Below are 22084 nucleotides of genomic sequence, written 5' to 3'. Positions count from 1 at the left end.
CGAAGACTGGTTCACTACATAAAGTTACAGTCTTTACCAAACACAATTTAAGCGAACATAACCCGTCTTAAATATATTGCCGAATCTTAGATTTCTGTCGAATTTATTTGCTTTGATCTTTTCGATATCTTATTGTTATTATTATCCTGACAAATCACAAACGCTTGTTAAAAAATTATTTGTTTTAAACATTATAGTTGGCATCTCTATTCTTCCAGTATTCTCGCGGTATTTCAATAACGACACCCTACTGTTTATTTGTCAGAATATGTGACGCATTTTCATTCGCTCTCAGAAAGCATTCTATACATAGATGGTGACGTCACTTCGTTATTGTGAGTAAGACCGGTGTGTACACAATGTCTCAGAGAGACGTTTTACGTGTGATTATGAGCAATATTCTGGTAAGTTGTCGTTGTTATCCACCAGAAACACATTTATTCACAAAATTTAAAGATATTCCGATCTAACTTTTTAGTCTTTTAGCTTTAATTTTTAACGTATTTACACCTCGTCTGCTCGCACTTTACCGATATCCCGAAAGGTTACATATCACTATAATTAGTTTAGGCCTAAAACCACAAAATCCGATACCGTTGGATTTTCGTACTACAATCTTACGTAAAAAAATCTTCCAGATTCGAAATCAACAAAAAACAAGACATTTATAAATTGTCTGCATTATTGATCAAATTTTAAGATATTTGTTGGTTTTCCGTTTTTAGAAGCTGTTCTGCAAAGCCGAAGGCAAGAGCTGAGCATCATACAAGCCATTCTATCCAGCAAAACTGACAGTTTTGGTTTACAGAAATCAACAAAGGAGGGATTCCTGATCTATCAAATTTCCAAGCTATACACACAGTTATTATCTGTGGTGATCTTTATTGGTTCTGCTTGTTTACTTGGATGGAACATGTGTGAACTTTTATAGAACTTTGAAAAGTCTATATATGTCTATCTATAAACAAAAATCAGCTATTGTATAATAAGATCAGATGTGCAAACAATGTCAAAGGGTTGTTAAATTAACAATTTGAAGGCAATTATGCTGAAAAAAAATGGAAGTTCCCATGCAAATTTTGTCTGTATATCGACAAGTGTCTGCCGATAATTGTCAAACTAGTAATACAAAACTTACCACAAGTATGTAAAAGCACTAAGTACCTGTGATCATTTTTAGTAAGATAGTGTAATTCTAAACAGTAGCAAATAGCTTGTTTAGTAAATGCATAATGTAATTAATATGATTTCCGTTCTATTGTGTAATTAATAAATTGGTTGTTACTTGTTAATCCATGATAAATGTTTTATGGCTAGTACAAAACCAGCAATGTTAATTTTGTAAAAGGTAATACAATAACACCACTTAGTAATTTCATATACGTAAATATTCTTGAAATGTAGGTTGATGATTGTGTTTTAGTTTTACTTATTTTGTAACTATTATTTTATGTGCAAATAAATGATGTGAAGTGTTTTGTATCTCCACACAATACCACATACCTTTTTATATATGTACTGTGTTATGTGTTATTTGAATGTTTAAATAAAAAAAAATGGATGATATAACATGATGCATTCTAATAATTGCATTCATATTGTAACTATAGAGCTAAGTGTATGCAGTTTAGACTGTGATTTTAGAATTGCTACAAAATGGCTAGTTTTTTAGTGGCGACAAAATTTTAACTATTCAACAATAGTTTGCGAAAGAAAATTAGAAACCTGCAAGATACCTGTATTTATTAAATATTTTAATTGCGAATCAAGTATGTTGTTATGCTGTTACACATAATTATACATTGATAATAAATAAGAAGACAATTAGTGGTGTTAACGTTTCCCAACAGTAGAAATCATTCTTCTGATGAAGTCAGTGATATACAGACGAAAGCTCCAGGTATGGCTTTCAATACGTAGTGTGTGTTATTTGACAGTCTAAAACTTATTGGATTAAACAAAAATCCTGTCAAATTTGTCAATCAAAATTGATTTGACACATCACATGATTTTGATTATGTTAAATCAGTGTACTGTATGCTAAATGCAACTGCTTTAGCAAGCTGTCAAGTTGAATTGAGACATTTGATGAAACAAACTGTTTCCTGAGTAGGACCAGTACTTAGTGTCTATATGACGTACCATGACGTCGAAAGTCTGCAAGACCTACTAAGTAGATCGAGAAATGTACTTCGACGTACAATTTTCACCGACCCTTGAGTGTTAGCCAATCAGAAGACACCTTACGTCTGTTGCTTTTAGAGATTTTTGACATTGAACATTATTATTATTATTTATACCGAATTATGCCACAATTGACCGCTTACTCATAGATATTGTGCGTATTTATGAAACATTATTATTATTCTAATTTATACCAAATTATGCGACTATCGACCGCTAACTCATAGATATTGTGCGTATTTATTGACCTGGCGTGGCGGAATTAACCTCTGACTTATGCAAGTTATGGTTATCACAAAATACAACCAACGGGGAGTTTATAATACATTATTTATCCCATTAATGCTTGGTAACTGGTTACCGTTGGGAATGTCCAACACAGTAATGCGCTGGACGGTCGTGATACTCCGCCCCGCATGATCATTTCAGACACACAATATGCTGAACAATTTTAATTTTAAAAAGGTAACAATTGAATCTTCTTCAAATTTGTATATAATCTATTTCAATGCATTAAATACTTGAAACTTCTATGTGACGTTATTTTGCCATTCTGATATTTTTATTCATTTTGTCCTCAACTAAAGTTTTAAACATTTATTATGAATAAATCTGAAGGAAAAGCGGCTCAAGAGACTAGTGTTTTGATTGGCTGTTCAGAAAATGTGTATGTAGAAGTACAAACATGTATGTCGAAGTACAAATTGTACTTTGTCGTACAAATATATACTTTGAAGTGTATTTTATATTCATGTCGACGTACTTATTGTACTTCGACGTACGTTTCTCTTTTTAACATGTAGGTCTTCTTGACTTTCAACCCAAATGGTACGCCATAGTATGTCTTTAGGGTTATCTAAAGAATGCTCCCACTTAAAGGATCAATACAGAGACCTCCCAGTGACTAAGCCAGTTAGCAGACACCCCATCCACTATACCACAGACACCGAACCAGCTATAAATTCCTGTGGCTAGAAAACAAAAAAATATATAAGATGCTAGATCTTCAAGCTTGGAACATGTAACTCGTTTTAAGATTGATTTTTTTGGATGCATTACTAAATTATTGCAACAATTATCATATTTTTAACACAATCATGTCCATATATTTATTAATAATACATGGTTATCAAAAAAACTTAAAATTAAGCTTTTGCCCGTAAATTAGGTAGCACCTATAATCATATTATACATTTTCATATTATGTGAACGTTTCACCCCCAAAATTGAGGTGAAACGTCTAGGGAGGAAACGTCTGGGGATTAAACGTCTTTGGGGAAAACGTCTGCCACCCACCTTAAATTGTGGTGATGTCCCTTGTTCGCAAGTTTACATCAAAATTTTATTTACAAAAAGGTAAATTCTCAACATATCCTTATTTGATCGAACATTTGCGATAAAGAGTGGACCAGATCATTATGTTAACTTTTACACAAGCATAAATCAAACTTTGTATCCTTTTAATTTAATTCTTTTTATACACACAACATAATGTACTATATTCCGGACTCATTTTGTTTCGGATACTTGGTAAACGCGATAACCAAAACTTGGATCTTGATTATCCAAGAAAGTTGCCTCTTTTAAACGATACAATTTGAGTATCTGTGCAAGGGAAACTTCATTCATCATTTATAAAAAATGTCATTTTGTTTTGAATTCAGGAATGAAGATGGCAAATTCTTACTATTAAATAATGTCAGTTCTAACTTCTGTCTGAGATAATGATTTTTTCAATGACATATTACACATGCATGGTATTCTTAATATTGGAATTAATATTCTAAATAAATGCATTGCTTTAAGTAGAACATATTGCACAACTATTGTGAATATCAATTGTTTATATTAATATAATTGCACTTTGTCCTATTTTCAATAAGGCCTTTATTTAGAACACTAGTTGCAATATCTAGAACATCATTTTTAAGTCTTTTGCCTATTTATTTTCAGACTAAATACCTAATTTGCTTATTTCAAATTTGCATGATAATGATTTACAGATTAAAAGTAAACGACCTGCCAGTAATACCCGCGAGGGGAGTCCGGCAGTATTTAAAGATAGATTAAATTGAAACTTTGGCCAATTTGGCAATTTGCAGTTTATGACAACCACTTCAGAAGTACATTAACTCGGCTGCTAAACATGAGGGTACGTTTGGTACCAGCTTTGGAAGATAATTACATGTACCTCCTCATAGATGAGGCAACTCAGACATGTGCTGCAGTAGATCCTGTTGAACCTGAAAAAGTAATGCAGTGTAGTCTTATAATTTAAGAATATAATGTTGCTTTTTAGATTGGACTGAAATTCATGCAATATAATAATTTTGTAATAGGACAATTTTGCTGATAAAATAATAATTGGAGACCTGTAAAATTAGGTGAAAAACAGGGTTTTACTTGTTTGATGGAAAATATTGAGGACTCAATTTTTTTTTCATGAAACATAACTACTGTTGTATAACAAAAACTACAACAACAACAACAAAATGTATAACTTTGATTAACAATATACAATAATGCTAGCTAAATACCGACATACATGCTAGAAAGCTTTCAATTGAATTTTAAAAGTTATAATTTAAAACAAAATTATGGAGATGGTTTCTGAAGTTTTACTAGGTACCCGTTATTTAATTTGTTTTGTTTTCTGCCATCGTTGTCAAGAAAGCATTTCATTTTTATATATTGAGAGATGAGTTTGACCTTGAATATTTGTAATCTGAACACTTAGATGTATTCACAAGAGTCCTCTCACAGAGGTTACCCTTGTTCATTTAAATAAGCTGACTGCAAAAGCTGTATCATGACGATACATCTACATCCTTTGACCTACGACATTGACAAGTATTACCTTTACCTTTGGAGTAGACACACATGCTTTGCGTGCAACACATTGTTACGAAACCATTAACATTTGCAAAGGTTTTATTGAACACAAAACAACCCTCTATAAAAACGCCAGTAAAAATTTGATCAATATTTACATTAACAATTAAGCCTCCTTTTGGGAATACTTGACTTAATGCATGTGCACTAAGTTTCATCCCAGATAAGCCTGTACAGTCTGAACAGGCTAATAAGGGGGGGGGGGCACTTTCTGCTTTTATGGTATGTTTGGTTTAAAGGAAGCCTCTTCTAAACAAAAATCTATTTCAGGCAGAAAGTCTCTTACCAGATTAGCTTGTCAGGACTGCACATGCTAATCTGGGACGTTTTACACACATGCATTAAGCCCAGTTTTCACTGTAAGTGGCTGCTCAAATAATTATAAAAATTGTGTCCTATCCAGCTGCTCAAAGCTGTAGAGGAAGAGCAGGTGACCTTGAGCTGCGTTCTGACGACCCATCATCACTGGGACCACGCTGGCGGTAATGTGGAGCTTATCAAGAAGACTGGGCCACTGCCTGTGTACGGCGGTGACGACCGCATAGGGGCCCTCACTGAGAAAGTGGGGCACAACAGGCAACTGACAGTATATTGACATTCTCTTGCTAGCTCTTTGTAAGCTTTTATCGATGTCTCCTTATACAATACACAAAGCACTTTACAAAATTGAGTAGATACACAACATCTTGTTGTTAAAATATCTCAATTTTAAATAGTCTTGTTGTATTGAAGAAACAATGGATGGTATGTGACGGAATAAAATGTACATGAAATAATGTTAGCACTTAAAGAAGATTTTTATTAAAGTCCTCCTACTGATATTTTGTCTTGTTTTTTGTTTGTTTTGTAAAAAAAAAAGACAAATCCAAAAATAAAAATAGGTTATACCGGACTAATTTTTAGATTTCCTGCAAAGATTTAAATGACATTATTGAATACGACTCAATTCAAATACAGTATCAACCTAAATGAAAAACCATAATTACTGGTAACTAACTTTTTTCACATGTTATTGTTAATATGACAATTATAATATCAAATTAAGTGGTCATCCATTGTTAGTGATGATATCTTGAATCAGAACTACACTTTATTGCAGCAGGCTTGTGAAAAAGAAATGCCCACAATTGAAATAAAACATTCAAACTTTTTATAGTCTATGTCAGGTGTTACCTCAGCTGTCCTGTGTCTTCAGCTTTAAGCTTGTAACCACTCAAGAGACTACATTTACCACAGAGATGCACCTTCAAAAATGTCTTTGTGGTTCTTTTATCAGAAGTTACAGAAACCATTCATTATACTATAAAAGCGAAAGAATAGTGGAGCGACCTGTGTTGAGAAATGCTTATTAAAATGAAAATTTAGTGGTTTCATATTGTTTTTATGCCCCCGGATCGAATGATGGGGGGTTTATTGTTTTTGGCCTGTCTGTCTGTCATTCTGTCTGTCTGTCTGTCATTCTATCTGTCTGTCAAACTTTAACCTTGGTCATAACTTTTGCAATATTGAAGATAGCAACTTGATATTTGGCATGCATGTGTATCTCATGGAGCTGCACATTTTAAGAGGTGAAAGGTCAAGGTCATCCTTCAAGGTCAAAGGTTAAATATATGGCTTCAAAGCGGCGCAGTAGGGGGAATTGTGTTTCACAAACACAGCTCTTGTTTTGTCTTGTAAATGATAACAGACGAATAAGAGTTTAATTACTTTTGTAATTACAGCTGGGTAACTTGAACATCCAATGTCTGTTCACACCTTGCCACACTACAGGCCACATTTGCTACTATGTGACAGGGGAAGGAGAAGAACCAGCTGTATTCACAGGTCAGTATTGGCCATATTTGCTACTATGTGACAGGGGAGAGAGTAGAACCAGCTGTGTTCAAAGGTCAGTACGGGCCACATTTGCTGCAGGGGAGGGAGTAGAACTAGCTGTATTCACAGGTCAGTATGGGCCACACTTGCTACTATGTGACAGGGGAGGGAGTAGAACCAGCAGTATTCACAGGTCAGTACGGGCCACATTTGCTACTATGTGACAGGGGAGGGAGTAGAACCAGCTGTATTCACAGGTCAATACGGGCCACATTTGCTACTATGTGACAGGGGAGGGAGTAGAACCAGCAGTAATCACAGGTCAGTACGGGCCACATTTGTTACTATGTGACAGGGGAGGGAGTAGAACCAGCTGAATTCACAGGTCAGTACGGGCAACATTTGTTACTATGTGACGGGAGGGAGTAGAACCAGCTGTATTCATAGGTCAGTATGGGCCATATTTGCAACTATGTGGCGGGAGGTAGTAGAACCAGCTGTATGCACAGGTCAGTTTGGGCCATATTTGCTACTATGAGACAGGGGAGGGAGTAGAACCAGCAGTATTCACAGGTCAGTACGGGCCACATTTGCTACAATGTGACAGGAGGGAGTAATACCAGCTGTATTCACAGGTCAGTACGGGCCATATTTGCTCTTATGTGACGGGAGGGAGTAGAACCAGCTGTATTCACAGGTCAGTATGGGTCATATTTGTTGCTATGACAATATGACAGGGGAGGTAGTAGAAACTGCTGTATTCACAGGTCAGTGTTAGAGTAAGGTTGCAAAACTAATATTTTGGCCACACTCGTTCTTAATATTGCTTGTACAGAAGACTTGTGAGTGTATTCCAGATAATCTAATGGCCCTCCAATGTTTTTTTTCACCATTTTAGGAATGAGGCCGATCCCTTTGGATTGGGAAAAATCTACACATTTTGACTAACATTTGGAAATTAGTGTTGTTACTGTTGTTTTTCTTCAAAATTGAAAATAAAAATGTTTTTACTATTATATCTACTAAGATTCAACTTATAGAGCTGGATTGGAGATAAACACTAAATGTTGAGATTTACATTATTTTTTTTGGAAACCGTCAACTGGGAATTGTTAATTCCCAATTTAAAAAAAAACACATATATTTGTTTCCATTGGAAATGGGGCCAAATACCAGCCCTGACTTTAAACTAAGAAAAAAACACTGCCCCCTCAGACTTTCCAGGTCATTGGCTAGTGTGGCCCTATAAATTTCCATCCCTGTGTAAGAGTTTCATACCAGTACACTTCAACTTTGTTGTCTGTCAGATGTCAGAAAAAAACAACAGTTTTGCCCTTATAGCTGGTGAAAAATTCTCAGTTTTGATCATCCAATGAAATGGCATTTGGGCCATACAAAGCTGTCCTTTTTTATGGCTTGAAGCTAATGTCCAAAAGGGGCACAAAAATTATGTTGTAGACAAAACACACATGTACACAACAAACTTACAAAAACAAACAGGCTTGGACGGTCAATGTAAAGCATTTAGGGTTAAAACAACTTGTCCCAGAATTATTCATACAAAATTAAAGTGTAAATAAAAACTAACCTCAACTTGTCATGGTTCAAATGAGATAGCAATCTAAAAGAGAATACTCTTCAATTTTATAACATTTAGCTACTCAATGGTTATGTGCATACCAGAGAACCAGTAACTTTCTGAGTCACGATGAAATGAAACCAAAAGGAGTAAAATCAGCTACATATTATCTTCATAAGCATTCACAAATTATGATATAGTTTAACCCTTTCAGTGCGGGAACCGAATTTTGAAGGCCTTTGCAAACAGTTTGGATCCAGATGAGACGCCACAGATCGTGGCGTCTCATCAGGATCCAAACTGTTTGCTATGCTGATAGTATTTTTTGAACAAAAAAATAAAGAAAATGCTAATTTTAGAAATTCAGCAGACAACATTTTAGCAGAAGACAAATTTCCCAGCATGCAAAGGGTTAACATTCAGATCATCATCATGCAATTCAGGAAAAATTGTGGTAAAATCAAAATAATTTATGGCTTAGTGTTGGCCATTGCGTGAATAACCAATGCTTTGTCTTGCGGATGCTTGTTATTAAACCTCTAAGGCTATCAGCCTGGTAGTTGACACTCAATACTGTTGGTTATAACAGCAATAACCAACACTGAAACAGAAATTATTTCTTAAATAAAGAATGGTGCAACACTGTTTTATTTTGCTACATATCTTTCTCTAAGTAGTCTACTATTAGGTAGTGTATAATGTTTTCAAACATAATCTTTCTTCCTCTCATGCATCCTTATTGTGTTTTGCAGGGGATACATTGTTCAGTGCTGGTTGTGGACGGTTCTTTGAGGGAACTCCCCCAGAGATGTACAAGGCTTTGATTGAAATCCTGGGGAATCTACCAGCAAAAACTGTATGTTTGCATGCTGAAATTAAACTAGATTTGCCCATACTACTATTAAACTGAGACTGTTAATTACAATGAACAGAGTTACGTTTAAAGGGACTTGTTAACATATTTTGGCATCTTTTGAATTTGCCATTTACTGGTTTAAATTGATAAATATAAACATTGGAACTAAAGAGCTCCAGTATAAAACAAGAATACAATTTAAGAAAGAAAAACAGTTATCCTCACCTGGACTCGAACCGACGACCTTTGGAGGGTTTAATTCGTCAAAAGATGCATAAAATGAATATTTTAGAGCATGTTAAAGTTCAGCATTATTGTTTCCTGACAAATCACATAACTATATAGAAAATTTGCAAATCTTAAAACAATTTTGTCAATTTACCGAACTGTGAACAGGTCCCTTGAAACATATTAACTTCAAACAAACATTTGTAAACAACATTGATAATATGTACATGTTCCAAAGGAATTGGAACAAAAGACAAGGTCTTATATATATGGTTCTTCTCCCTAGGTATATATACAGGTGCATGTTATGGGAGTTTCATTTGTTATAGGTTATTGGATGACAGTTGAAAGGTGTAGGAGATAAAGTGGCAAGGTGTAGGAGTTAAAGTGGCAGAAGTTTGGAAAAAGGAGAAAGAGGTTTTTTAAGACTTGAAAGAAAAAACGTTTGGGAGTCTTTCTGTAGCATATTTACATATCAAATTGCTTGCTTTTTAAAATAAGTTTATTAACTGTGTCAGCTATTACAGTAATGGTTAAGTAGGAATGATTGTTGTGTCAATATACAATAGTTTCAAAGCAGGGGACAGAATATATAAATTTCGTATTTATAAGTTTACAACGAATGTGTTCATACTGATTGCATTCGATAAAGTAACTTTATGTTGTTTCATGGTGTCCACAGAGACATAAAGGGGTTGCTATTATGTTACATCTGGCTAGATGTTCATTTTAGGTGCTTCACTTTAATTTAAAAGTCAACAGTGTTTGAAAACTGTCAATAATTGGCTGAGATGTAACATTTATTATCCAATATTCTATTGTACTAGTATGTGAAAGTCTTTAAAGACATAACTAAGTATAGATAATATTTTTATGTTGATTTTGTGGGTGCTTGACAGATTTACGAAAATAGGATATATTTTATAAGCAGAGTCATGCCTATATGGGTCTTAAGCCATATGAAGCCAGCACAGCTAAAGACAAGCCTGTGCAGTGGCAGAGTCTGGTCATGACCTACCATGGCTGCTTATGAGACCAATAACCCTTGCTTGACTAAATGAGTCGTGTTTTGAGAAAACTCGGCATAATGCATGTGCGTAAAGTGTCCTCCCAAATTAGCCTGTGCAATCCGCACAGGCTAATCAGGGACAACACTTTCCGCTTTTATGACATTTTTGGTTAAAATAAAGTCTCTTCTTAGCAAAAATCCAATTTAGGCGGAAAGTGTCGTCCCTGGTTAGCCTGTGCGAACTGCACAGGCTTATCTAAGACGACAATTTACGCACATGCATTATGCCCAGTTTTCTCAGAACGGGACTCATTTAGTGGACAACATAACTCCTGACCAGACAGCACTATTTTGCAGGCTAGTCTCTTGCTATGTTGGCATAGGGCATAAGACCCATTCTTGCAAGATGTGACTCCGGTAAACATTTTGCTTTTATTGTTTTAGAGGGTGTTCTGTGGACATGAATACACAATACAGAACTTGAAATATGCTGAGCATGTTGAGCCAGAGAATGCTTATATCCGTAACAAAATGGAATGGGCAAAGGTAATGCTTAACATGACCATTCATTGTTTGTACCAGAAAAAAATTACTCTGTGGCATATGAACATACATTCAAACTTTGTTACCATTGCATATGAATATACTTACAAACATTGTTAACACATGTATCAATTCGAACTAGCTTAAAATGGTAACAAGTTGATGATATACATATACTTGATTTTAACCCTTTCCCACTTAGAGACATATTTTGACTCATTTGTAGTCCCTTGGAAAGTTAAATTTAATGAAAGACCTTCCTAACTAGATTCAAGTTTTAAAGGCTTCATTTCCAATCCTTTGATACTGATGAGCAGCAAACAGCATCAAACCTGAACAGACTGCGAGTTACTCGCAGGCTGTTCTGGTTTTATGCTGTTTGCACAATGCCATTTTCACTTTGCTTCTGAGTGGGAAAGGGTTATTTTATGTTTGCTTTTACCAGTTGAAATTTTTAATTCTGTGTATTGATCTTCAGAAACTAAGAGAATCCAATGTTCCTACGATACCATCAACTATTGAGGAAGAGAAGAAAATTAACCCATTTATGAGGGTCCAGTAAGTACATAATGAATCATTTTCAGTATTTTGTAACATTTTTAGCTCAACTGATTGCTCAGGTGAGCTTTTGTGACCGGTCTTTGTCCGTCGTCCGTCCGTCCTTCCTTATTTGTTCGTAAACACTCTAGAGGCCACAATTAATGTCCGATCTTCATGAAACTTGGTCAGAAGCTTCCTCCCAATGAAATCTCGGTCGAGTTCGAAACCGGGTCGTGCCGGGTCAAAAACTAGGTCACTAGGTCAAAAAAAGAAAAAAACTTGTTAACACTGTAGAAGTCACATTTCATGCCCAATCTTCATGTAACTTTGTCAAAATGTTTGTCTTAATGATATGTTGGTTGAGTTCAAAAGTGGTTCCGGTTCGTTAAAAAACATGGCCGCCAGTGGGCGGGGCAGTTTTCCTTATTTGGCTATAGAGAAACCTTGTAAACACTCTAGAAGTCACAATTTTTGCCCAATCATCATGAAAGATGGTCAAAACATTGGTTTTATTGATTTCTCGGATGAGTTCGAAAATGGTCCAGATCGGTGAAAAAACATGGCCGCCAGTGAGCAGGCATTTTTTTCTATATGTATATAGTGAAAACATGTGAACACTCTAGAAGTCACATTTTTGGCCCAATTTTCATGAAATTTGGTCAGAACATTTGTTTCTCTTCATATGAGAGTTGAGTTCAAAAATGATTCCTTTCAGTTGAATAACATGGCTGCCGGGGGGGGGGCAGTTTTCTTATATTTATACATAGTAAAAAAAGCTTGTGAACACTCTAGTAGTCACATTTTTTGCCCAATCATCATGAAACTTGGTGAAAAGATTGGTTTATATATATATATCACATAATTAATGCCATAATTATTGCCCTTAGATTGTCCAAATTTTTATTATATTATACAAAATCCTTGTAAACACACTAGAGGTCACAATTTTGTTTCAGATTTTATGAATCTTGGTCATAATATTTATTTTTGTAAGCAAAGTTTGATGTTTGGTAAGGGGGATCAACTCAAAATATAGGTCACTAGGTCAAATCTTACAAAAACAAAAACACTCCATATGCCAGAGTTTTGGTTCAATAATGATGAAACTTGACCAGGATGTTTGTCTGGACAATATCTAGGTCAAGTTTGACGTTTGGTAAAGATTGAATGAACCGACTCCTCTCATCTTGGCCCTCTTGTTTACATAGTCACGGCATCTCCAATAGGAAACAGATATTGTCAATGTAAGTAACTAATGGTTAAGAAATGTGTTTTGAAGCATATTATCATCCCTTACTGTCAGAGGACTATATAATTGTGTTTATGCCCCCAGATCGAATGATCGGGGGTTTATTGTTTTTGGCCTGTCTGTCTGTCATTGTATGTGTGTGTCTGTTCCAAAACTTTAACCGTGGTCATAACTTTTGCAATATTGAAGATAGTAACTTGATATTTTGCATGCATGTGAATCTCATATAGCTGCACATTTTGAGTGGAGAAAGGTCAAGGTCATCCTTCAAGGTCAAAGGTCAAATATATGGCTTCAAAGCGCTGCAGTAGGGGCATTGTGTTTCTGACAAACACATCTCTTGTTAATATTTGTATTATTATACATGTATGATGCTAATCTATAAATGAACCCAATTCGTTGATTGAGACAATATTCTGTGAACGACAACGTATTTAATATGCTTGAAAATCTGATTTTCCCAGTATAATATTTTTTGTATAAAAACAGCTGTAATTGATTCCTATTACTTGACTATATGAATAACTTTTTTCTTTCAAAAGAAGACAGCAAACATAAATGGACATTATGTTAATGACATAATTTTTCAAATAACGGTTGGTGCTCATTTAATTTGTTTATCAAAAAGCGTGTGCAAGTATAATGTTAGTAAAAGATTACTTATATATAGCTAGACATATAATAAAACAATTAATATTGACAAAAAGCTGTAGAATATGATGTGCATCAGAAAAATAATCCATGGGAAGTTATTGTAGTATTTAGGACAGATTAACTGGCCTCTTATAATATTTAGAAAGAGTTATGGAGGTTAAATATTTCAAAAAGAGTTGAGGTCTTTTAATATTAAACAAATAGTTATGGTCCTTTATTTATTTATTTATTTTTTAGCTCACCTGAGCACAACGTGCTCATGGTGAGCTTTTGTGATCGCCTTTTGTCTGTCTTGCGTTGTCCGTTGTGCAACGTCAACATTTGCCTTGTTCACTCTCTAGAGGCCACATTTATTGTCCAATCTTCATGAAATTTAGTCAGAAGATTGGTTTCATTGATATCTTGGATGAGTTCGAAAATGGTTAAGTTTGCTTGAAAAACATGGCTGCCAAGGGGCGGGGCATTTTTCCTTATACATTGTATTGCTATTTATGGCTATAGTAAAATTTTGTTAACACTTTAGAGGCCACATTTATTGTCTGATCTTCATGAAACTTGGTCAGAAGATTCATCCCAAAAATATCTTGGAGGAGTTCGAAAATGATGCCGGTTGGTTGAAAAACATGGCCGCCAGGGGGCGGGGCATTTTTCCTTATATGGCTATAGTAAAACCTTGTTAACACTCTAGAGGCCACATTTATTTTCCGATCTTCATGAAACTTGCTCAGAAGATTTGTCCCACTGATATCTTTGATGATTTAAAAAAGGGTAACCTTTGCTTGTAAAAAAATGGCTGCCAAGGGGCGGGGCATTTTTTCTTATATGGCTATATATGGCTATAGTAAAATCTTGTTAACACTCTAGAGGCCACATTTATTGTCCAATCTTAATGAAACTTGGTCAGAAGATTCATCTCAATAATATCTTGGACGAGTTGGAAAATGATGCCGGTTGGTTGAAAAACATGGCCGCCAGGGGGCGGGGCATTTTTCCTTATATGGCTATAGTAAAACCTTGTTAACCCTCTAGAGGCCACATTTATTGTCCAATCTTGATGAAATTTGGTCAGAAGATTTGTCTTAATGATATCTTGGACGAGTTCGAAAATGGTTACGTTTGCTTGAATAACATTGCCGCCAAGGGGCGGGGCATTTTTCCTTATATGGCTTAAAATCTTGTTAACACTCTAGAGGCCACATTTATAGTCCGATCTTCATGAAACTCAGTCAGAAGATTCATCCCAATAATATCTTGGACGAGTTCAAAAATGATGCCGGTTGATTGAAAAACATGGCCACCACAGGGGCGGGGCTATTTTCCTTATATGGCTATAGTAAAACCTTGTTAACACTCTAGAGGTCACATTTATTTTCCGAGCATCATGAAACTTGGTCGGAAGATTTTTCCCAATGATACCTTGGATGAGTTTAAAAATGGTTTGGTTGCTTAAAAAACATGGCCACCAGGGGCGGGGCATTTTTCCTTATATGGCTATAGTTAAACCTTGTTAACACTCTAGAGGCCACATTTATTGTCCAATCTTGATGAAATTTGGTCAGAAGATTGGTCTCAATGATATCTTGGATGAGTTCAAAATTTTTTATGTTTGCTCGAAAAAAATGGCTTCCAAGGGGCGGGGCATTTTTCATTATATGGCTATAGTAAAATCTTGTTAACACTCTAGAGGCCACATTTACTGTCCGATCTTCATGAAACTTGGTCAGAAGATTCATCCCAATAATATCTTGGATGAGTTTAAAAATGATGCCGGTTGGTTGAAAAACATGGCTGCCAGGGGGCGGGGCATTTTTTCTTATATGGCTATAGTAAAACCTTGTTAACACTCTTGGTCAGAAGATTTTTCCCAATAATATCTTGATATCTCAGGTGAGCGACTTTAGGCCTTTCAGGCCCTCTTGTTTATTTTTTTATTTTTATTTTTTATGTTTTTAGCTCACCTGAGCACAATGTGCTCATGGTGAGCTTTTGTGATTGCCTTTTGTCCGTCGTCCGTCGTGCGTTGTCTGTTGTGCGACGTCAACATTTGCCTTGTTCACTCTCTAGAGGCCACATTTATTGTCCAATCTTCATGAAATGTGGTCAGAAGATTGGTTTTAATGATATCTTGCATGAGTTTGAAAATGGTTACGTTTGCTTGAAAAACATGGCTGCCAAGGGGCGGGGCATTTTTCCTTGTATGGATAAATATGGCTATAGTTAAATCTTGTTAACACTCTAGAGGCCACATTTATTGTCTGATCTTCAAGAAACTTGGTCAGAAGATTCATCCCAATAATATCTTGAAGGAGTTCGAAAATGATTCCGGTTGGTTAAAAAACATGGCCGCCAGTGGGCGGGGCATTTTGCCTCATAAGGCTATAGTAAAACCTTGTTAACACTCTAGAGGCCACATTTATTTTCCGATCTTCATGAAACTTGCTCAGAAGATTTGTCCCACTGATATCTTTGATGAGTTAAAAAATGGTAACCTTTGCGTGTAAAACATGGCTGCCAAGGGGCGGGGCATTTTTCCTTATATGGCTATATATGGCTATAGTAAAATCTTGTTTACACTCTAGAGGCCACATTTATTGTCCAATCTTAATGAAACTTGGTCAGAAGATTCATCCCAATAATATCTTGGACGAGTTTGAAAATGATGCCGATTGGTTGAAAAACGTGGCCGCCAGGGGGCGGGGCATTTTTCCTTATATGGCTATAGTAAAACCTTGTTAACACTCTAGAGGCCACATTTATTGTCCAATCTTGATGAAATATGGTCAGAAGATTTGTCTTAATGATATCTTGGATGAGTTCGAAAATGGTTATGTTTGCTTGAATAACATGGCCGCCAAGGGGCGGGGCATTCTTCCTTATATGGCTTTATAAGGCAATATTAAAATCTTGTTAATACTCTAGAGGCCACATTTAAAGTCCAATCTTAATGAAACTTGGTCAGAAGATTCGTCCCAATGATATCTTGGACGAGACAAAAATGATGCGGGTTGGTTGAAAAACATAGCCACCACAGGGGCGGGGCTATTTTCCTTATATGGCTATAGTAAAACCTTGTAAACACTCTAGAGGTCACATTTATTTTCCGATCATCATGAAACTTGGTCAGAAGATTTGTCCCAATGATATCTTGGATGACTTTTAAAATGGTTTTGGTTGCTCTAAAAACATGGCCACCAGAGGCGGGGCAATATTCCTTATATGGCTATATATGGCTATAGTAAAACCTTGTTAACACTCTAGAGGCCACATTTATTGTCCAATCTTCATGAAATTTGGTCAGAAGATTGGTCTCAATGATAACTTGGATGGACTCGAAAATAATTATGTTTGCTTGAAAAAAAGGCTTCCGAGGGGTGGGGCATTTTTCCTTATATGGCTATAGTAAAATCTTGTTAACACTCTAGAGGCCTCATTGACTGTCCAATCTTCATGAAAATTGGTCAGAAGATTCATCCCGATAATATCTTGGATGAGTTCAAAAATGATGCCGGTTGGTTGAAAAACATTGCTGCCAGGGGGCGGGGCATTTTTCCTTATATGGCTATTGTTAAACCTTGTTAACACTCTAGAGGCCACATTTATTTTCCGATCTTCGTGAAACTTGGTCAGAAGATTTGTCCCAATAATATCTTGTTATCTCAGGTGAGCGACTTTGGGCCTTTCAGGCCCTCTTGTCATTTTTTTTATTTTTTTTTATTTTTTATTTATTTAAATATTTTTATATTAAATATTTTAGAAAGAGTTGTGGTCCTTTAATATTTAAGAAAGAGTTATGGTCCTGGATATTTAAGGAAGAGTTATTGTCCCTTAATATGTAAGAAAGAGTTATGGCCCTTTTATATTTAAGGAAGAATAATGATCTTCTTATATAAAAGAAATGGTTATGGCCCTTTAATATTATAGAAATAGTTATTGTCCTTTTAATATTTAAGGAAGAGCTCTGGCCCTTTAATATTAAAGGAAGCGTTATGACCCTTTTAATATTTAAGGAAGAGCTCTGGCCCTTTAATATTAAAGGAAGAGCTTTGGCCCTTAAATATTTAAGGAAGAATTATGGACCTGTAATATTTAAAGAAGAGTTATGGCACTTTAATATTGAAGGAAGAGTTACGGTCCTTTAATAGTCAAGGAAAAGTTAAGGCCCTTTAACTTTTAAGGAAGAGTTATGGCTGTTTAACATTTAAGGAAAAGTTATGGTCCTTAAATGTTTAAGGAACAGTTATTGCGCTTTTATATTGACGGAAGAGTTATGGCCTTTAATATTTAAGGAAGAGTTATGGACCTTTAATTATTAAGGAACAGTTATGGCCCTTTAATATTTAAGGAAGAGTTATGGTCCTTTAATATTTAAGGAAGAGATATGATCTTTGTTTTCTACATATCCTCTTCAAGCCATTTATGACGTTATGAAAAGGTATCCATTAAACCCCTTCGTTACTTCTTGAGTCATGTTCTTTTACAAAAAGCAGTATGGATGGATAATGTGGATAATCTGTTAATTTTCACTTTCATGTCTTTACAAATGATGGAATAAACATGATAAATGAAGGCCCCCATAAAGGTTGATTAGTGCAACTAATAAGCAAAATAGGGCAAATATCTCCCAATACTACTGGTATGTCATCCTTCAAAATATTGGTAAACAAGATAGTGTGCACTTTAAAGTCATTTACATTTGTTGGCATGATTTTTTTTTTTATTTTTTTTAACAAATGAATTTATTCGCAGAGACATAAATTTTTGCATTTTTGACTTTGGACAAAAAAAAGAGAAATTTGCATCAGTGATTTTCCTTTGTGTTTGTGTTAAATTTGTTGATAGGTCATCCCACAAAAACAAAGTATATTAATGTCCCACAAGTAAAATTGATTTTACAGTGTTTCTTGATGTGCAATTATGATAAAATAATGAACTCACATTTGTGAATTAATGCCAGTAAAATATACCGGAAATTTCTTTGGTAGAAGCAGACATAACTGCGGAAAAGAAACAATTATTTTAAGCGAAATATTTCATGTTAAAGAACAAAGAAATGTGGGCATGTAGCAATACATTGCAGGGGTTTTTGAAAGCTGTATGTTCTGCCTGTTTTTATCTACAAGTATGCAATTTACAATCGCTCAGATTTTCCCTTGATTGAAATATTTTAGTGTTCTTGTATTTTTCAGAGAAGGCAGCGTGCACAAACATGTGGGTGGGGCAACAGATCCCATTGAAGTTATGAGGCTATTACGACTAGAAAAGGACACTTTCAAAGCAAAGTGACAAGGTTTCTTAACTGTGCAACCTTGCGAAATAAAGTGATATGTGCAAATGAAGAGATATTTGGTGATCGTTATTCTTGCTTTTTGTGTGAAAAAATGTTAATTAACCTTCTCTTTCCTTAAAAGTATACTTTATCATATTTTATAGATAAATTAGAAGGTATAAAATTCAGTATAATTATAGACTAAGAGTAACCATTATAAGTTCCACTTCATTTTTTGATATTTATGCCCCCTTTCGAAGAAGAGGGGGTACATTGTTTTGCTCATGTCGGTTGGTCGGTCCGTCGGTTCGTCCACCAGATGGTTTCTGGATGATTACTCAAGAACGCTTACGCCTAGGATCATGAAACTTCATAGGTACATTGATCATGACTCGCAGATGACCCCTATTAATTTTCAGGTCACTAGGTCAAAGGTCAAGGTCACAGTGACTCGAACCAGTAAAATGGTTTCCGGATGATAACTCAAGAACGCTTACGCCAAGGATCATGAAACTTCATAGGTACATTGATCATGACTCGCAGATGACCCCTATTGATTTTCAGGTCACTAGGTCAAAGGTCAAGGTCATGGTGACTCGAACCAGTTAAATGGTTTCCGGATGATAACTCAAGAACGCTTGCGCCTAGGATCGTGAAACTTCATAGGTACATTGATCATGACTCGCAGATGACCCCTATTGATTTTCAGGTCACTAGGTCAAAGGTCAAGGTCACGGTGACTCGAACCAGTAAAATGGTTTCCGGATGATAACTCAAGAACGCTTACGCCTAGGATCATAAAACTTCATAGGTACATTGATCATGACTCGCAGATGACCCCTATTGATTTTCAGGTCTCTAGGTCAAAGGTCAAGGTCACAGTGACTCTAAATAGTAAAATGGTTTCCGGATGATAGCTCAAGAATGCTTACGCCTAGGATCATGAAAATTCATAGGTTCATTGATCATGACTGGCAGATGACCCGTATTAATTTTCAGGTCACTAGGTCAAAGGTCAAGGTCACAGTGACTTGAACCAGTAAAATGGTTTCCGGATGATAACTCAAGAATAATTAGGCCTAGGATAATGAAACTTCATAGGTACATTGATCATAACTGGCAGATGACTCTTATTGATTTTCAGGTCACTAGGTCAAAGCTCAAGGTCACAGTGACAGAAAACGGATTCACACAATGGCTGCCACTGCAACTGACAGCCCATATGGGGGGCATGCATGTTTTACAAACAGCCCTTGTTTTAAATTGAAATTGTAAATAACACAGAACTTTTTATGCTCCCCCAAAAAAATTTGGGGGGGGAGCATATAGTCGCCGCTTCGTCTGTCCGTGTGTCCGTCCGTCCGTGAACAATTTTTTGTCCGGGCTATTTCTCAGCAATTAATGACCGGAATTCAATTAAACTTTATGGGAAGCTTTACTACTGAAAGGAGATGTGCCTTTTATCAGCCAGTTCTGGTCGGATGATTTTTCACAGAGTTATGGCCCTTGGAAATTCTCCATTAACTGTACATATAGTGCAATTCTTGTCCTGGCTATTTCTCAGCAACTTATGACTGGAATTCAATGAAACTTTATGGGAAGCTTCACTACCAAGAGGAGATGTGCATATTATTAGCCGGTTCTCGTCGGATGATTTTTCACAGAGTTATGGCCACTTGAAATTTTCCATTGTACATATAGTGCAATTCTTGTCCGAGCTATTTCTCAGCAACTTATTACGGGAATTCAATGAAACTTTATGGGAAGCTTCACTACCAACAGGAAATGTGCATATTATCAGCCGGTTATGGTCGGATGTTTTTTCACAGAGTTATGGCCCTTTGAAATTTTCTATAAACTGTACATATAGTGCAATTTTTGTCTGGGCTATTTCTCCCCAACTACTGACTGGAATTCAATGAAGCTTCATGGGAAGCTTAGCTACCTTGAGGAGATGCGCATGTTATTTGTGGGATCTGGTTAGATGATTTATTTAGAGAGTTATAGCCCTTTGAAATTTGTTAGTTGCTAAACTATCCATCGTATTATTTTGTCCAAAGTTATGCCCCTCAAGACGTTTCCTTTTATCTGAATAAATAGTGCAATATTGTGACAAAAAAACCTTTGTCGAGCATCACCCGTCTCCGACGGTTTCTTGTTTCAAATGTGATGAACACACATTTTTAACTCTTTCCAAATTAAAAAAGATTGAAAAGAATTTCTATTTTTTTAGCATTTTATGATAAAATGTCTTACAATTACTAATCAGAACTAAATCTTGTAAAAAAAAAAAAATACATCTTACTTGAAAGTGCCACATTTGTATATTTTGGATAGGTTCGCATTTTATTACCTAATTTTTTACTTCAAAATCAGCTTTATGTGTAAATAAAATAAACAAACAATATTAGCATATAATATTGGCATAGAAAGAATCACAGCATACAAATAATGAGTTTTATTTACAGATATATTTGTTGTTTGTTATTATAGGTTTTAGTTGTGTACTTAATTCAATTTTATGTTTTTAAACATTAAGTTCCTTTTTGTTTTCCAGTTTGATTGGTCTTAAATACAGTAAATTAGCCCTTATTTAAATAAATCTTTGAAATCAAAATTTTATTTTGATAATTTGATTAAGCCAAAGAAAGGTCTGGGTTGAATTGGTATGTTACTATTGTTTGTTTGAGGACAGCGCAGATTATTTAGAATTATTACCAAAGGACTAAATTTAAATAACTTCTTTCATTTGTATGGTTTTAAATTCATGCTTAAATGCAAACACATAGATTGTTCTTACTAGATCAAAGAAATTAACATGACATAACGAACAGTGATATGTTAATTATCTTGTAAATGATTAATGGAAACTTAGTCTAGTTACATTAGTGTTTAATTAATGCCTTGTATTTTTTTACTTTTGTTCAAATATTAACTGTTAAATGGCGCCCATTTTATGCTTTGCATCAATGGCCTTGTTGTTTGATACATGTATTATCAAGGATTGCAAGTACTTTTTTTTGTTTAATTTTGGTCTTAGCCTTGAGGATTGAATGTTTTATGACGGTATTTGAAGTTTGTACAGTTACTCAAACTTTTTGTTTAACAATATGTGTAGGGTATGTCATACATGATAGATACATTCATTGTGTTGTCCATGTTTACTTTGTCCCTGCAGTGTTAATGATGCAATATAGTAGTACTTAACCGTCATGCTTGGTGTGAGGTTAACACTGGTCAATAAGACCCGTGTGTGTACAACAAATGCT

General features: G+C 35.3%; 1 protein-coding gene and 1 long non-coding RNA gene across 9 annotated transcripts; one reads left to right on the top strand and one right to left on the bottom strand.

Annotated features, from left to right (window-relative positions):
- The first annotated feature begins 3459 nt into the window (after nucleotides 1–3459).
- On the top strand, nucleotides 3460–21961 carry LOC127855815 (hydroxyacylglutathione hydrolase, mitochondrial-like). Of its 8 annotated transcripts, none has more exons than XR_008037754.1 (9): nucleotides 3460–3540; nucleotides 4287–4435; nucleotides 5480–5662; nucleotides 6798–6900; nucleotides 9223–9326; nucleotides 11008–11109; nucleotides 11585–11664; nucleotides 18736–19191; nucleotides 19482–21961. XR_008037754.1 is itself a non-coding variant. In XM_052391635.1 (9 exons), the coding sequence occupies exons 1-8, from the start codon at nucleotides 3495–3497 to the stop codon at nucleotides 18830–18832; spliced, it is 864 nt and encodes a 287-aa protein (XP_052247595.1). In that variant the 5' UTR covers nucleotides 3460–3494; the 3' UTR covers nucleotides 18833–18836; nucleotides 19960–21961. The 8 variants fall into 8 exon arrangements, 2 of the variants coding, with proteins under 2 accessions (XP_052247595.1, XP_052247593.1); XR_008037753.1 differs by having other exon boundaries at nucleotides 19337–21961; XR_008037757.1 differs by having other exon boundaries at nucleotides 18736–19255; nucleotides 19546–21961.
- Nucleotides 14386–16415, bottom strand: LOC127855824 (uncharacterized). The gene is made up of 2 exons (XR_008037764.1): nucleotides 15938–16415; nucleotides 14386–14562 (listed from the first exon to the last, which is right to left on the bottom strand). It is a non-coding gene; the product is annotated as an uncharacterized LOC127855824 (long non-coding RNA).
- Nucleotides 21962–22084: the final 123 nt, after the last annotated feature.

This window comes from Dreissena polymorpha, chromosome 13 (assembly GCF_020536995.1).
Source record: "Dreissena polymorpha isolate Duluth1 chromosome 13, UMN_Dpol_1.0, whole genome shotgun sequence".
Lineage (NCBI taxonomy): Eukaryota > Metazoa > Mollusca > Bivalvia > Myida > Dreissenidae > Dreissena > Dreissena polymorpha.
This window is presented reverse-complemented; position numbering and strand designations above follow the sequence as displayed.

Coding starts and splice junctions, on each gene's coding strand:
- LOC127855815 (XM_052391635.1), top strand. CDS start 3,495: ATGTCCCTTGTTCGCAAGTTTACATCAAAATTTTATTTACAAAAAG. Junction 5,663..6,797: donor GGCACAACAGGCAACTGACA/GTATATTGACAT, acceptor TTGTAATTACAG/CTGGGTAACTTGAACATCCA. Junction 9,327..11,007: donor GGAATCTACCAGCAAAAACT/GTATGTTTGCAT, acceptor TTATTGTTTTAG/AGGGTGTTCTGTGGACATGA.